The following is a 17,645-nucleotide window of genomic DNA, read 5'->3' on the forward strand; positions in this document are numbered from 1 at the left end:
GGGCTCTCAACCACTGCGCCACCAGGGAAGCCCTGGTCACTTTTTTTACAAACGTGCCTGCCATGGACCGTACAGTGGAGCCAGATACCTCCCTAAGGAACGTAGGGCAGTGGGGTTTTCTTTTATTTTGTGCAAAATTATCAAAGCACATGCTATGCTTACTACTGTATTTGGACTTTCTGCGTTCCCATTAGGGATTAGCGGCTTTTCAAAAACTGTGCTATGAGAGGGGAGGAGGGTGCTGGAGCAATTAAGGGCAGCGATGCCTGGTACCCAGAACTGGATGGTCAATCTGGGGATGGAGAGAAGTGCCGAGAGGTAAGGGGTGAGTTTGCTGCTGGGAGAAGGCTGACCTCTTGGGGGGCTGTTTCACACGTCACACGTCCACAGCTGCTCTCAGAGCTGGTGAGGGTGCGACGGCCCAGGAGGTGGCCCTTTGGCCAGAAGCTGACGTGGCAGGAGTCCATCACAGTGAGCAGCGGTCCCAAACCAAGTGAGCACCAAAGCGGCCCGGAGGGTGACCGGCCCCCTGCCCCGCCCCGAGGCTCCTCTTTGGGAATCTGAGGCTGGCAAGCCTCGGTGTGTCCAGCAAGTGCTGAGTGACACTGATGCTGGCCCAGGGACCCTGCTCTGAGAGCCGCTGGGGTAGAGCAGAGAAGCTGGCGGCCACTTGAGAACCACACTTGACCTTTTTAAAAGCCGGAGCCGGAAACGGCCCTGCTCACACAGTCAGCTTCCCTGGGGATGAGGGCGGTGGGACAAGGATGCAGACCTCACTTCGTGGGAGATGCAGGGCTAGGCATAGCTTCTGAGCCCCCCACTCTGTGGACTTAGGGAGCCTGCAGGCCCCTCCCATCCACAGCGACCTGTAGAAGTTCACTGTCCCTCAAGGCGTCTCTATGCTTCCAGACGCTGGATAACAGGGCAGGAATGCCTGGATTTAGCGATTTATTTATTTATTCATTTTTGGCCGTGCCTCGCGGCTTGTGGGGTCTTAGTTCCCTGACCAGGGATTGAACCCGGGACCTCGGCAATGAAAGCTCAGAGTCCTAACCACTGGACCACCAGGGAATTCCGAGGATTTAGCAATTTATACCATTATTTAAGAGAGCACAGATTGTATTTTTATCTTCATCTGATCCAGAGAACCGTGTTCTAGGTACCCATCCGTGTGTGTGTGTGTGTGTGTGTGTGTGTGTGTGTGTGTGTGTGTATTCACGCTCCCTGGTTTGCAGCATCTTCTGTGCAGGATAAAGAAGATCAAGTTTCCTTCTGCTTATTTGCAAAAGCTGGTCAAGCCCCCAAGTAAAGCTGTTTTGATCTCTGTCACTGTCCAACTTATCCCCTGGCCAGTTCGTCTGTGAAATCTGGGGAGAGGGCTGGTGGGAAGGGCTTCGCAGCACTGCCCAGACGGACGGTGGGAGAGTCGTTGGCGGGAGCCAGGTGCGCACAACTCCTCACCTGGCTAAAACCACACAGCAAATAGCAAAATCATTTGCAGAGGCTGGAGCCTGCGGTCAGTCTGGGGTGAGGAGAGCACGTCAGGGGCAGCTGTGGGGCTGGTGGGTGTTTAGGGTGGGGCATTGGACCTGAGCCTCTCCGTCCCCTCCCGGCGCTGTGTTCTGACATGAGCCTGTCTGAGCCCTTCTCTCGGTGTTTTGTATGTAGTGATACCGGTCACTGCAGAATAAGGTCGGCATGTCCACGGTCCTCTGCAGCAGCTCCAGGAACCACATAGGAAACACGGGCAGCTGATGTTGTCACTGACTTGCCAATCAATCGGCACATCCGAAAGGCCTCCAAAGTCTGTCCTCTCACGCACCGGGTACCCACAGTCTAATGGATGGCATTGCCTTACTTTGTGATCCCCACTCTCTTTCTGGCAAAGAACTGGAGCCTCTTCCTTGTCTCCCAGATGGCAGATTCTGAATTGCAGGGATAGTAATTCATGAATTTTAAAAACTCTACTTGGAGCACGGAGGTGTCCTAGTGGTTGGAGCATGAGCTGGGTGATCGGAAGCCTTCTTGCCTCTGTGCTGAAGTGAGGGCCTGTTTCCAGGAAGTCCGTTCCCCCGACACAAAAATAACTGACTCTACGAAAAGCTTGGAAAACACCTGCTGAGAGATGACTGTGACCTGCACCCCTGGGGAAGCACCTTCCCTTTTGGGGCAGAGAAAACGCCAAACGTGCTGGAGAAACTTCAGGTTCAGAGAGAGTCATTCCGGGAGGGGGAGGAGAAACCAGAAATGTGGGCGCCATCATTTCCCGACTCGCTTGTGGAGGGTGACCTCCAAGGAAGACTACCCCGTGCCTAGCAGGTCCCGAATCCCCCAGTCACTGGCCCAGCTCTGCCCTTCAGGTGCCTCCTGAAATTCAGCCCCATCCCAGCAGCTGACTTTCTGGAGTGTGTCCTCCGGGGCTGCCCCTGGGCCTCCTTCAGTGAATTCCAGACACCCTGTGCTTTGTACCGGAGGGTGTAGGCTGAAGCCGGCTTCAGGATCAGAAGACTTTTTTTTTTTTTTTCTGGCTGCACTAGGTCTTCGTTGCTGCGCGTGGGCTTTCTCTAGTTGCGGCGAGCGGGAGCTACTCTCAGTTGCTGTGCACGTGCTTCTCATTGCGGCGGCTTCTCTTGTTGCAGAGCACGGGCTCTAGGCGTGCGGGCTTCAGTAGTTGTGGTACATGGGCTCAGTAGTTGCGGCTTGAGGGCTCTAGAGCGCAGGCCTAGTAGTTGTGGCGCACGGGCTTAGTTGCTCTGTGGCATGTGGGATCTTCCCATGTCAGAGCTCGAACCTGTGTCCCCTGAATTGGCAGGCGGATTCTTAACCCCTGCACCACCAGGGAAGCCCCAGGATCAGAAGACTTTTGGAAGTCCATAGATGGAAGAACCAAAGAAAAAGGGGTTTACGTAAAAGCTTGAGCCATTCCGTTGGTTTGTGTATAAGCCTGATTCATAAGGGAGACGTTGGTCTGGGGTTTTTGTAGTCATAAAAATTATAAAGACACCGGAAATTGCATTTTTCTCCAGTTGACTTTAGGCATTCGGGCCAGATAAAGGGATTACCCAGTGAGGGAAGCAGGACACCTTCGTCCTGATTTGCTTCACGACAGTGACATTGCCCGGACGAGGCGCTCTCGTGGACACTGGGGTCCTCTCACTTGTAAGCTGGGCCACACATCCTGCCATCCGGCACAGATGAGATGGGCAGGCAGGGGACAGGACAGATGCAAAGCAGAAGCAAAGACAAGCCGGGTCCCCTCGTGGGAGGGAGGCACGGAGAGATCCGGGGAGAGGGAGTGGCCTGGCCAGGCGGGCGGATGTCCCGTCAGGGCAAGGAAAAGAGTGGCTCAGGGGAGGGGAGGCCCGTTGGGTGGGAACTAAGCTCACTGGCCAAACTCTGGGGGAAGCCAGGTGATCCAGCAGTTCCCGTCTGTTTCTGAGCACCCCCTTTCTCAAAGGCACCTCCACATCTGAGTGTCTTGTCGGAGTTCTGACTACTGGCAGACGGGGCTCAAGGCGGGTAAAGTGCTGGTGGGGCAGCATGAGACACCTTGCCTGCGTCTCTTCCACAAAATGTCCCGGAATAAAATCAGGGACAGCAACCCTGGGTAGGAACATCCCAGAGAGCCCAGGGCAGTGGGACACCTGTCACCGGAGGAGGTAACAGCTCTGGGAGGGGGGGACAGGAGCCAACGGCCAGGGGGCAGGAGGTCACCGTCCCACCAAGTAGCTCCCACCTCTGGGCAGCTCACTGGCTCAGCTGTCAGCTTCCAGACTTGGGAGGTGGCCGGAACTGAATTTGCCATCTTAGCACTTCAGAGGAATTAATATGGGGAGTTTTAGAGGCTGTTGCTCGAGGGGAAACATAGTCATCAATGGATATAAGATAGCTTTTAAAAGGAATTATTACTATCGAGACATTTTTCACCTAAGATACTGGCAAAAACAATGAAGCTGTTCTAATAATTTGCCTGTGAATGAAAATTTTCATAAACGAAGCTCAGTCCGGTGCAAAAAGAGTAAACAGAACTGCTTTGGCTAAAGGAAAAGTCATCAGACACAGCTTTTCCTCACTGACGTAACGGGATGCAATACAGCTCCGTGAGCCTTTTAGTCTCTTTTTCATGATTTGCCTTGCAAGAAGGAAGAAATGTAACTTCACGATACAAGAGCACGCGCCTATATTTGTGCTTGTATTTATAAATACATTCATGTGTGATTATATTTATATATGAGTATTCTTTTAAGTTAGGAAGAGCCGTGAAAGATTCCTGTAGTTCAGTCTTCTCATTTTATAGATTAGAAAACCAAGTCGCGGGTTGAGAGGTTTTGGGTTTAAGATAAACCAGCTTTTGAGATCAAGTCCTATTACTGCCGCGTCTAAATGTGTGTCTTATATACATGTATTTATTTTGTTCGGAGTGAGACAGTGAAACATTGATGATTCTCCTGTCAATACTAAAGCCTCATGTAACCAGATTAGGATAAATCAAAAAAAGAATCAAACACCTACAATTACAACAGAGCCACAAAGCTGTAGCCTTGACTCTGGTTTTACAATGACACCGGGGAAACCTTGTACTTCGAATTAGTCATGAACGTCTAAGGTAAGAATGCGAGGGATTATAAACTCTCAAGAAGCAATTTCTAGCTGAGCCTCTTCCTACTTCTCATTGAGTTTGCTTCTTTTTCAATCTGAGTAATTTTCAAGGTAGAAAACATTTGAATTTTTTTTCCATTTCATTCTGCGGGATTAAGCATCTGTTCGTCATTCAACACGTTTTTATTTTAATTATCTGTTATAAGCAAAGTACTTTTGTTAAGTGTTGGGGAGGAAAAAGTGGACTAACCATGGCCCTCGATGAGTTTCTCTTTGGCACGGAGAAGGTCTCTGGGCTTTGGGAGGGGGGACTTGGATGACCTGGGAAGACAGGACACAGAGGCAGTTGGTGAGGAAGAGGGGGCTGGGGACAGAATGTCCAGGGGGGGCAGAGGCAGCCCAGCACAGCTGGCAGGAAGCCTCTTTAGAACAGAAGGCGGGTGGGAGCCACAAGGAAGGACCCTGCTGAGGGCTTGGCTGTGGAGTTGAGATTTGGTGCTGGGAGAGGTCAGTGGTACCTGGTGATGGAAATGGGCTTTCCGGAGGCTGCCTGATCAGGGTGCAGGGTGCCTGGGAGGAGAGAGGCTGGAGGCCCATAAAGGGTGTTTCACCACAATTCGGGTGAAGATCTTGGACTCAAGTGTGATGCTGACTGAAAAAAAATGCACAACCTAAAGGTTGAGAGTTGATTATTTGGTGAACTTTCTGAGGACTCATGCCTGCCTAGGAGGCAGCCTCCCAGATGGCTCCAGAGAGGTTGGGGGAAGCCAGGATATAGAGGAGCTTTTGCAGCAGGTAGTTGGACCATCAGAAGCTCACTGATAATCAAAGAAAACCAGACGTCTCAAGTTAACGCATTTAGTGCTTCTCTATGTACGGGAAGATGCTAGAGTCTGGGCTCATGGAGATCATTCCTTGCGTAGGCCCCGTAGCTCTCTGGGGCCAGTATCCTGTGCCTTCCCCTCCTGCGTCCCCTCAGGATGCAAGGTTGGGGTCGCCTGCAATGGCCGTTGGCTTCGTGGCCACAGCAGCCTTTGTTTACTCATGTGGCAGGTGACATTCTTCATCCACAGTGACAACGGGGTAGTGGGTTGAATGGTGACCTTGAAAAATGCTGAGTCTCTGTTCTAACCCTGGACCCTGTAAATGGGACCTTACTGGGAATAAGGGTGTTGGCAGATTTATTAAGTTAAGGATCTGCAGTGAAATCATCCTGGGTTAGGTTGGACTTGAAATCCAAGGACAAGGTCTTAGGAGAGAAAGGGACACTCTGAGCTAAAAGACACAGGGCAGAAGGCAGGTGAAGATGGGTAGAAATTGAAGATGCGGCCGCCAGCCAGGGGGGCACGGAGCCACCGGAGCTCGAAGAGGCAGGAAGGACCCTGCCCTTGAGCCTTTGGAGGTAGCGCGGCCCTGCTCACAGCTTGATTTCAAACTTCTGGCCTCCAGGCTGTGAGAGAATACATTTCCGTTGCTTTACGCTGCAAACTTTGGGGTAACTCATTGAGGCAGCTCCAGGAGACGACTACAGAAGAAAAGAAGGGATCAACATTTTGACAAAGAACCTCACTGCAGAGCGTTGGTGGGGATGTAGAGGGAGCACGCTCTTCCAGACCCACTCCTCTCTTCCGGGGGTGTGGAGGGGTGCGGCCCCGGAAAACATATCTGGCTTTATGAAGCCAAGTCAAAGACGCATACGCTTGGTGACCCAGCACTTTCCCTCCTAGGTGTGTGCAGTGCAGTCGTGTGTTTTTCGTTAATAGCAGGAAGACTGGAGACAACAACCCAAATGCTCATCGAAGGAAGAGTGGGTAACAAACAGTGGTTAACTCCGCGGTGGAACACGGTGGAAGCGTGAAAGAAAATGAGCACGGTCATAGCATCAACAAGAATGAATCTTACAGACAAAATAAAGTGGAGAGGAGAAAAAAGCAATTCTTGGAAGACACACGCTATGACACCATTTATATAAGTCCCCCAAACATGCAAAACTTACCAAAATTATTTAAGGATAAATACAAATGTGATACAATAGAGACAAAAATACAATTCAAGACAATGGTGGCATCTGGAGTGAGGCAGGGGACTGAGGTCAGGAGAGGCACGGCGCGTGTCTTCATTTATTTTTCTTCTTTAAACCTGCGCTAGAGGGCTTCCCTGGTGGCGCAGTGGTTGAGAGTCCGCCTGCCGATGCAGGGGACACGGGTTCGTGCCCCGGCCCAGGAAGATCCCACATGCCGTGTGAGCGGCTAGGCCCGTGAGCCATGGCCACTGAGCCTGCACGTCTGGAGCCTGCACTCCGCAGTGGGAGAGGCCACAACAGTGAGAGGCCCGCGTACTGCAAAAAAACAAACAAACAAACAAAAAAAAAAACAAAAAAAACCTGCGCTAGAGAATTAGTATAGCGGCAAGTACGGGCTCAGAGCCCGACTGCTCGGTGTTAAGTTCCGGCCCTATAAAATGGGGATATTAAAGTCTGTGCCACATAGGGCTGTGGTGAGAATCAAAGTCAATACACGTGAGAGCTCCGAACAGTGCAGGGCATATAGTGGGTCTGGATACACATCGGCTACTGTAGTTGTCATCACGTCATCATCATTATCTTATAAATGTAAAGCGCACCGAAATTAAAAAAAAGGAAGGGATGGGACCATGCAGGAATGAGGTGAGTGCACACGGGGGTGGTGGGGACCCTAACTGTCAGCCTGGGTGACCGGGAACCACAGGAGGCAGTGACGCAAAATGAAGACAGAGGGGTGAGGCCTGGCCGGAGCTGATGATTCTGTTTGGGTGGTTGGCGTTCTCCTGGGGCGAATCCCATCCCTCTGCTGGCCGGTGCCGTAGGGGCCCTGTTGAAGGCGTGTTCCCGGGGGAAAGCAGGGGCTGGAGCTGAGCTGGGACTTGGGGGCGGGGGGGTTTGGCCCTTCTGGTCACATTTTGGAAGCATTTAAATGGACAGAAGAGGCAGCTTGAAACCCAGTTCGCCCTCCCCGTGCCACCGGGCGCTGCATGGTCCTCTGGTCTCTTTGGGGTTCCTGTGGATGTCCTGCACCAGGAGGGTGGCTCCGGGCTCCCCAGGGGCAGGCAGCTGCATGCAGTGGCGCTCAGACGTTGAGAAGCCACACTCAAGCTCGCTCCTTGGAAGCGGCGCCTAAAGATGGGCACTGGGGCGTCCGTGGGAATGAGTCAAGGCCGTTCAGGAGAAGCGCCTCCTCCTGGCCTGCTCGTGGGTCCCCCCGTGGCTGTTCTTGGTCCTCTGGGGTCACTCATGGTGTCAGCAGAAGGCATGCTTGTCTGCATCAGGGTCTCTCACACGGTACTGTGAACCCAGGCCGGTTCACCGAACTGAGGATGACACAAGCTTTTCTGTCTCTCTTGCAATTGTACCTTTCCTCCTATCATGCCTGATTGCTGGCTTGGGAATTTGTTCAGGAGTCAGATCAAGGAGCAGACAGCGGTGTGTGGAAGGCCTGCTCCAGGTACCCGGGAGGATGGGGCTTCCAGGGGAGACCTGCCAGACAGCTGGGAAGGGGAACCACGGCAGAGCTAGTAAGTACACTGCTGCCAACAATAGATGTGATCGCAACACAGCGTCGATAATAGTAACTAGCGTGATGAGCACCCACTCGGTGCCAGGCTCTGTCCCCGCCTGACACACGCTGCCTTATTTACCCACCTACAGCCCAGATGGAGCTACACCGCCCTTCCCTTGAAGGTGAGGAATCTGGGGCCCAGGGGACTCTGCCATTGGGCCAGGAGGGAGGCGGGCAGGGGATCAGCTGGTTTGCCTCCAGGCCTCCCATTTTGACTCTCAGGGTGGTGAAATGATGAATTGGCAAATTGAGCAAATGGATGAAAATGGCCCAGGTGCTTGGAGGAGGAAGCCATTGCTCTAGGTTTGTGGGGGGCAGTCTTTGAGACCCAACCACGTATGGAATGCTTCCCAGTCCTTGTGTCATTTCATCTTCCAGCAGCACCCAGTGGTAGGAGGTATGTGTATCCCCAATTTACGGATGAGAAAACAGAGGCTCACAGAGCCACATCAAGTTGCCCCAAGTCCCACGATACTCGAGGGGTGCGTTTAAGGTTTGAGCTGTTGTCACCCTATAAAGGTCATTGTCTTCCTCAGGGGCCAGGGAACTGGTTTGAAGAACAGGTAGGACAAGGTTGAGAGAGGACGGTGGGCATGTTCTCAGTGGAGGAAGTGCACCAGCATGGGCGGGTTGGGGAGACCCCAAGCAGACCAGCCCGGCGTGCAGGGAAATTGAGGCAGTGGGTACAGGCGGGTAAAGGGAGATGGGCCTAGAAGGGCTCATGTGTACTGCGGAAGGAAGGCCGTGAACCCCAGGCTGGGGCACGTAGAGTTGGTCCTGGAGGGAGATGGGGGGGCCCCATCCAGAGGGAGCCTTGAGAGGCTCAGCATCCCACCCAGGAGCCCCACTGGTCCAGGATGTGTCCCCGGAGCCCGTCGAGGACACATACGGGCACACAGCCAGCCCCGTGTGCAGCGCTCTCTCCGCGGGACACAGGGCAAGTTCACGACGCAGGTGGCAGCAGCCTCAGCCGGGTCACCGAGCTCTTGAAAATCCCCAGTGTAGGCATACAGCAGCTCTCTGCGCTGCTGCTTCTAAAACTGCCCCCCAGAATGCTCCCGCACAGCAGCCAGTGGCTGAGCCGAGCATCTCCAGCTGTGCCCGGCTGCTCGGAGGCGCGTCAGCTGTGGGCTGCCGGGCTCTGAAAAATGTCATTAACGTAAACATTCGGGGAAGCGCCAAAGCCCAGTGGTTGCCAGCCAAGCCCCGCTTCCAATGTGCTCCGCACCTGCCTTTGTGTGCGGGCTGATTTTTGCTTTGTTTTCTCTTTCTCTTTCACAGTATGAATTTGGGGCCAGGAGTACAGCCATTTGCTGTATCAGAGCAGTGATCCCGGCTCTCGTGAAATAGAGACCCCCGACTGCGAATCGGCCAGCGGGGCTGGGAAGCCGAGCTCAGAGGCACAGAGCTTGGGCGTCTCTTGGGTGCGGGGCATTCTGGCTCACCTCCTGGGCTGTCCTGTTCGAGAGTCTTACCCGTGCCTTTCTTGAGAGTCTGTGGCCTCTGGTTGGTGTTGCACTGTGATCTTTCTTTAATAGAAGGTGGCTCCGATGTCATTCAGCTTTGAAATGTGTCCCAAGAGAAAGCTTTATTCACAGATGAGTTGCTTGGGGACCTCAGCATCTTCCCGGCTGGGTGACTGCAGGCTGGAGGCGACCTTTCCTCCCTCCTCCCGGCAACCTTGGATTTCAAGGTTCACCACTTGGATTTTAACCCGCTTTGGGGACGGAGTTTGGGAAGTCATTGGAGGGAAGGCCACCTCTAGGTGTCGTCCCAGGCCAGGTGGTGGCGGCAGTGAGCGAGGTTCAGGGGCTGCTGCTTGGGCACAGCCGTGGAAGGGACTTTTGTGCTGGGGCTGCCACCTGTGTGCTCTGCCTTCCAGAGTCCCCACATGCCTGCATGTGACAGCGACACATGGGGACATACGTAGCCAGAGCTTCAAGAAGCAGCAGACGAGGTATCTAAATCCAGATCCCAGCCTGGGGGCAGCTGGTCCCCAGGGAGTATACCTGCTCTGCCCTGAATCAAGGTCTGGTCACTGCTCCAGCAGGAGATACCAGGGTCGGCGTGGGCATGTCAGCCGGGAACACGGGCGAGGGGCAGAGACCACAGCACCTGTCAGGGCAGGTGCCCAGAGCAGGTCACAGGATCAGACCAGGGATGTGCAGGTGCCCCCTCGGCGGGTGGGGAGTGAGCCAGAACCGTGCCGGGCTCAGCTCGGCAAGGCCTGGGATGCAGCCCACTGTATCGTTTTCTCACAGAGCCCCTTGGATCCTGGTAGGGAGGGAGGCCCCCATCTGGTGGGACCCGCCGGGCAGTTGCAGCCAGCGTCCCACTGTCCCCAGGCCAGAAGCCCGCCTGGGAGGAGCTGGGCGCCACCCTCGGTGCTATGACTTTTTTCTGGGGAACACGAAAGGGAAATTGCATTTCAGCGACTCTGCTGAGTGGCCCCTGACGTGCCACTGTCCTCCAAGTCTGCAGAGTAATGGGCTTTGAAGGACAGGCAAGAAGCTCTGTGTTGCAGGGGCGCATTTTAAGGTGGTGGATTTCCCAACAGTGTTGTGGGATCAGAGGCGAGAGGAAGTTGTGTGCGCCTCCTTGGCGGTGCTTGCGTTCCCAACAGTGTTGTGGGATCAGAGGCGAGAGGAAGTTGTGTGCGCCTCCTTGGCGGTGCTTGCGTTCCCAACAGTGTTGTGGGATCAGAGGCGAGAGGAAGTTGTGTGCGCCTCCTTGGCGGTGCTTGCGGACCCAGCAGTGTTGTGGGATCAGAGGCGAGAGGAAGTTGTGTGCGCCTCCTTGGCGGTGCTTGCGGACCCAGAGCATCATTGTGCATGATACCTACTGACGTGATCATGGCCCGCCGAAATTCAGAATACTTAGACCCACTCAGGCAGAAGGATGAGAGGCTGCTTCTGCTCGGGGTCGGGGCAGAAGTGGAACCTAGCGGGGCACTGGGTTTGTGGGGGGCGGGGGAGGGCAGGCAGACTGACAGGGACCTCGAAACATGAGGGAGAGCGGGGTGGTGAAGCGGGGAGAGGCTCTCAGGACAAAAGGATGGAAAGCATCCCTGAGCTGTGGTCAGGGGACCATCTTTTTTTTTAAAGCGTGGGGACCCACTGTGACTGGGTGTCCCTGGAGATTTTTTTTTTTTTTTAATATTTATTTATTTAGGCTGTGCCAGGTCTTAGTTGCGGCATTCGGGATCTAGTTCCCTGACCAGGGATTGAACCCAGGCCCCCTGCATTGGGGGCGCGGGGTCTTAACTGCTGGACCGCCAGGGAAGTCCCCAGGGGACCATTTTACGTCCATTAAAGTCGCGCCTCGGGGGAACCTTCCGGAAAGCTTGCCGCCTTGTCTGTTGCCCTGTCGACTTCCAGAGCGTGAGCGCCTGCTAAAAATCCAGGGATCCGTGTTCACAGCATGACAAATCGAGCAGCTGTTCTGAAGGCAGAGTGGACTTCCTGCTGTAACATCCAGCGGGGGTTGGCAGGGGGTGACGTGCTATCTGCGCCGTTTGGGGACAAATGACAATGTCCTCATTTCACGAGTGGTTCTCCCTCCCCGTGACTCAGAAGCCTTCACGTGTTATGGTCGCGTCCATGTTGATATTTTTAAGCCCAGCTTCCCAGACCTGGTTCTTGTTGTTATTGTCGGCAAAAAAGCCCCCTTTCGATTTCAGAAGGTGAGAAAAACAAGAAGAGGTCTGAGCTGTGGGTGTGGCTTTGCCCCTTAATAAGGAAAAGTGAGGCATTGATGAGCTGGCCCTTGGGCATTAGGGGGATGAAGCAGGTGGGGGAGAAGGAAATGTCACTGGTGTCTGGGAATATGGACCTTTGTCCTTTTTGCCTTGAGCTCTCTCTTGGAGAGGGAGGAAGAGGGGTCTGGAGAATAAGGCTGTCTGTTCTCACCAAGAGCCCCTTTCAGCTCCAAGGGGAGACTGATGGGGGAGGGGAAGGGGGAGGAGTAGGGAGCGCAGCTGGGCTTATCTGGTCAATGTTGGCATCTAGAGGAAAAGCACGACTTTGGGTGCAGAAATGGACCTGCTGTGTTGATTTCAGACTGAAGTTGACGTGATACTAGGAGATTATTTGGCAACCTTATTGGTGCTTTTGGCATAATTTAAGTAATCAGAAGGATGTTTTTTTCTTCATTGTTCTAGCAGGTTTAGAAGCTTGTGAAAAAGACCAGTTCTTCTTTTAGAAGGATAAAAATACTGCAGTGATAGAAAACTGCTTCATGCCTGACAGGCAGATGTGAATAACTCCCACCTATTTTTTAGTATCTGCACTGGGGCAGGGGCTCCACTGCCAGTGCACTGATGAACTAGCTGCCTGTGGGTGTGTGCACAGTGTATGTACATGGGGTGTGTGTACATGGTGTGTGTATGTATATGGTATGTGTGTGTACATGTGTGTGTACACGGTATGTGTGTGTACACGGTATGTCACTGCCGCTCCCCGTAACGAGTCAGGTCTCAGGACCGCGTGCTTCCTGCCTTTCGCTTCCGCTTCTCTCTGCCTGCTTCAAAGGTCCTCAGGGACTTGCCATCCAGCTCAAGGAGGCAGCTGGTGACAGGCTGGGTGTTTAGGGTGTCCCATCTGTGGAAGACGAGAGGAGGCTGGGAGAAGACTCCCCAGACCCAGGCTGGGGCTCGAGTAGACACACAGGTTTGGGGGTTCAGGGAGCGACTAGGGGCAGAGTCCAAGACCAGGGCTCAGTCGAGGGCTCCACAGGCCCTTTCCTCATCAGGCCCCTTTCAGCTCTGCGTGGGAAGCCAAAGTACTGCTTTTGCCCAATTCTGATCGTTTAAGGGCATGTCCTTGGAATGTTTCTCAGGGACTGAGAAGTGTTTCTTCTTTTTTAAGTTTAATTTTTATTTTATTTTATTGACTGAGCCGCACAGCACGTGGAATCTCAGTTCCCCGACCGGGCATTGAACCTGTGTCCCCTGCAGTGGAAGCGCAGAGTCTTAACCACTGGAACGCCAGGGAAGTCCCTGAAAAATGTTTCTGAATTAAGAGTCTTTGGATGAATCCACTTGCTTCTATTTTATTCTTTGTAGCTCATATGAACAGTCTGCTTGAGAAAAAGTACCGTGACTCCATTTGGCATACGTAGTTTTTTTTGCTTTTACAAAGCTCTCGGAGGGAGATGATGTGGCAGGAAGTCCAAAGCAATGTGATGCAAGTACAAAATGATAAGCTTTTAATTATTAACGAATTAGTAATACATGAATCATTTAATTATAAAGTAATGATTTGTGAATAAATTCTAGACAAATAATTTATACTGGTAGAGATGAGAAATAGAACATTCATACATGAAATAATAAATTAATCACTTAATCGATAAAGGCATGAGTTGACCATTGTGGTGGGTGGTGCAGCCCTGGGTTAGGATCTGTTCACACTGGCTCTGGGGTCCTGGACAAGTCGCCCAGGCCCGCTGGACATCCGGTTCCTCAATCCGAAATGAGAACGGTGGAGTCCTTGTACCCTAGATGATGTCCGCGAAAGGGCTTTGTAGACGTGCAGTCGAGGAAGTAGGCAGAGGCATCCACAAAACCTGAGGTCCATTTTCTTGCCCAGAACTCAGCATTTTCATAAATACTAGGGCAGGGGTCCCCAAGCCCCACCCCTCCAACCAGGCCGCACAGCAGGAAGTGAGCAGCGGGGTGGGGGGAGCAAGCGAAGCTTCATCTCTATTTACAGCCGCTCCGCGTGGCTCGCGTTACCGCCTGAGCTCCGCCTCCTGTCAGATCAACGGCGGCATTAGATTCTCATAGGAGTGCGAACTTTGCTGTGAACTGCGCACCCGAGGGACCTAGGTGGCGCGCTCCTTATGAGAATCTAATGCCTGACGATCTGAGGTGGAGCTGAGGTGGTGATGCTGGCGCTGGGGAGTGGCTGCAAATACAGATTCTCATTAGCAGAGAGGTCTGACCGCCCAGAAACCATCATAAATCAACTGCTTGCAGACTCATATCAAACCCGTATCAGTGGGTGGCAAGTGACAGTTAGGCAGCATCTTATGGAGTAGACTGGACGTAAGCAACGCACTTCGGGTGTCACTGTCTCCCATCACCCCCAGATGGGACCCTCTAGTTGCAGGAAAACAAGCTCAGGCCTCCCACTGATTCTGCACTATGGTGAGTGGTAGAATTATCTCGTTATATATCACCATGTAATAATAATAGAGATAAAGTACACAGTAAATGCGATGCGCTTGAATCGTCCCGAAACCATCCGCCCCCCCGCCATCCGTGGAAAAATTGTCTTCCACGGAACCAGTCCCTGGTGCCAAAAAGGTTGGGGAATGCTGTACTGTGGTGTAAAAAACCTTGCCTTTGGCCTGGGTTCTGCAGCCAAGTGTACTGTGTGTTTGCCTCTGCAGTACTGGGGGCAAAACAAGTGAGCCCTGGTTTGAAAATGAATGTGATCTGCTTTTCACAGGATACAAGACCCTTCTGAAAGGAATTTCTGGGAAATTCAACAGTGGAGAGCTGGTGGCCATCATGGGTCCTTCCGGGGCTGGGAAGTCCACGTTCATGAACATCCTGGCCGGATACAGGTGAGCAGACCCTCGCCCAGTGGTCAGCCAGGGGCCGACAGTATGAATGGTCCATCCCGTCACTTCTTAAGGCTCTGGGCAGCCTCCTGGGAAGCCAGAGGGGTGTCTCACAGTAAGGGGCTTTGGAACCTGTGAAGGGAGCAGAGCTCCGGCATTGGGGGCATCAGAAGGTAGCACATGCTGGTTGTCAGGTGGTGGTGGTGAGTGGTTGCTGTGCTCAGGAGAGGGAGGTCCTGGGGCAGAAGGGCCAGGCCTTACGGGACAGGAAGTAATGGAGAGGTCCAGGTTGGGGAGGGGGACGGCAGGAGAACGCTGAGACAAGTGTGAATGAAGGTCAAAGGTAAGATGAGCCATTTTCAGAAGAAAAGCAGCAGCGGCAGGCTGGGGCCCAGAGCTCACGTGACTCTTGCCTGTGGCCACGTTAGCTGCTCCGACATTCGGAAAACACAGCTCTCGACGTCCTGTCCGGTGACGTTCATGTGAGGATGATTTGAAAACCGAACCTTCAGAAGTGTTAACAAAATGCTCTCTTAAAGCCAGTTCTCTTCAGATCTCATGGCGTCCATTTGCTACTTCAGCAAATACATTTTAAAAATAACTTCATTTACTGGCAAAGAAAGAGAAATTCTGCCCCCCCCCTTCCTTAGGACTTCTGCATTACTCTTTAAAGATGAAAATTAGGATTTTTAAAAGTCTCACTTATGGCAGATTCCTGTCTGTTGTATTCACTTCTAAAGGTGAGAGCCAAACTTCCAACACCCAGCGTCATGCTGGGGACACGGGAGGGGAGAGCAGCCGTTTTTCAGCTCATCGCACACCCTCAGCTGCTATCCAGCCTGTGCGGCACGTGGCCGTCCTGGAGCCACAGAGGGCAACCTGGAGACAGCTGAGCTCCCAGCCTGGTTCCCTGGAACGCCAGTTGATCCCACCCATTCCCTGAAGGAAAGAAGGGACCCACCACAGGGCGCACGGTCACAGCAATGGGCTGGATGAAGTTGGACGCCAGATATAACTGCACTGGTCTCCATAGACGCTCTGTGTTTCTGTTCTTCATGGCATCGGGGAGGCAGGGCTGGAGAACGGGGGTCCTTAGTAGGATGCCCATGACTCCCACTGTGTCCCTGGACTGAGACGACGCGCCCAGAAGAGCGTCGGGCCATAGCGATGCCCAGTGGGTCTGTGGATGAGGGAGTGAGCGTGGCTGGCGGGGCCGTGCCCTTCCATCTCCACAGTACACATAGGATGCCCCACCTCCACTGTAGTCAGAGAGAACAGCTTCCCATCGCTTGGCCGAGGAGGGTCAGGGCGCAGACCGCCTCCTCTTTGAGCCACCTGAGCCCAGGGAGCCTGCAGTGGTCCTCCCAGTCAGCATCATAGTCGTGCAACCCCCAGGAACTGGTTCTGATGTAGTGGCCACACCCCAGACTGAAGATTCTTGGCCCCTGGGGCCTCTGGGGTGGTTGGTGTAGCCTCGGCTGCACATAGCATTGTTCATACACCCATCTCATAAAACCCTGCAAAGCCAGAGGTGTGCGTGGGACCTCGTGGCTGCGTGTAGGAGCATCCGTGTGTATCTCCATTGGTTTGGTCCGCAGGCGCCTATTACGAACGTGCTGTCCCAGAGAGGCCCCACGCTTGCCTCTCCCTTTCCACACTGAGTGTTTTCTTTGTGCAGTTCCCTCCTCTGAGTTCTGGTGCTGTCTGGGCCTCCCATCCCTGCCTGGCTTGGTGTCCCTACTGGCCCAGTGAGAAGATGCTGGGAGGGGCCGTCCTCTCTCCCGTCCCCAGGTCCTGGAAGAGGAAGGGGTGCAGGAGGGATCGGGCTGACACGTCCTCTCACTGGCCTTGCAGGGAGACGGGCATGAAGGGCGAGGTCCTCATCAACGGCCTCCCGCGGGACCTACGCTGCTTCCGGAAGGTGTCCTGTTACATCATGCAGGACGACATGCTTCTGCCTCACCTGACCGTGCAGGAGGCCATGATGGTGAGCGTCCTGGGGCCTGCAGCCCCTCACCTGGCCGCCCCCCTCTCTCCGCGCGAGACAGCGCAGCGCCCAGCACCCCTCCCTCACACGGAGTCCTGACACCGGGTGTGCTATTTGGACAGCTTTGCCCAAGGCAACCCCTCGAGGCCCTGGGTTCTGTAGACCCTGGATGACGAAATCGAAGTCAGGTTTCTGAGAAGGATCTTAGCCTGGCTGGTGTGAGGGACCGCTTCCAGGGTGACCACAGTCCTGTGCCCCAGCTGAGGCTCTTCCCTTCTCATCAGTGCTCTGCGGCTTTGGGCACAAGTTCCAGGCAGTCTGGTGCCTGGGTCAGGGCCCCGAGGGTCTCGTCCTCTGACTCACGTGCCCGCCAGGTGGGGGTGAAACCAGAGTTTGCTGCACACCGGTTGGGTCCCAGGCCTTCACCTTCATAGCCCGGCACAGTCATCAGACATGTAATCCTGCAAAACACACGAGGAAGGGCGCCTCCGAGAGTTTAGCAGTTAGCCCGGGCGTCCTGGGCAGTGTGGTCCAGGATGGCCTGGCCCAGCTGTGCTCTTTGGACAGACCATGACCCAGCCAAGTACCAGGTGGACAGGGACCACAGTGACCAACTCTGGGCCAGGGGAGCCACTAGAGGGCCTCCCGGCCAGAGGAGGTTGGAAGGTCAGTGGGCTGCCCTTGTCCGTCATGGAGCGTGTGTGCCCGGGGCTGCTTGATGTCCTGCGTCCCGTGGTCCACGGCACGAGGCGGTGCCCGACCTCCGGGCCTCTCCTGGCACGTTTGGGACCTTCCCAGCTAGTCTGCCTTGTACTTGGGCAGTAGATGGGCATTCCTCTTGGGCTGCTATGGGTGAAGTGTTGCCCTGCACTCTTTTTTTTTTTTTTTTTTTTTTTGGG

General features: G+C 53.9%; 1 protein-coding gene across 3 annotated transcripts in view; it reads left to right on the forward strand.

The window, feature by feature from the left end:
- Positions 1-17,645, forward strand: part of ABCG1 (ATP binding cassette subfamily G member 1) — a 56,948-nt gene that overhangs the window by 20,740 nt on the left and 18,563 nt on the right. For all 3 annotated transcript variants that reach the window (XM_024758347.1, XM_024758345.1, XM_024758346.1), the window contains exons 3-4: positions 14,645-14,762; positions 16,614-16,746. In XM_024758347.1, coding sequence (XP_024614115.1) covers positions 14,645-14,762; positions 16,614-16,746 — 251 coding nt within the window. The remainder of the gene's footprint in view (positions 1-14,644; positions 14,763-16,613; positions 16,747-17,645) is intronic.

Source organism: Neophocaena asiaeorientalis, unplaced genomic scaffold (genome assembly GCF_003031525.2).
Source record: "Neophocaena asiaeorientalis asiaeorientalis breed wild unplaced genomic scaffold, Neophocaena_asiaeorientalis_V1.1 scaffold45, whole genome shotgun sequence".
NCBI classification, from domain to species: Eukaryota; Metazoa; Chordata; class Mammalia; order Artiodactyla; family Phocoenidae; genus Neophocaena; species Neophocaena asiaeorientalis.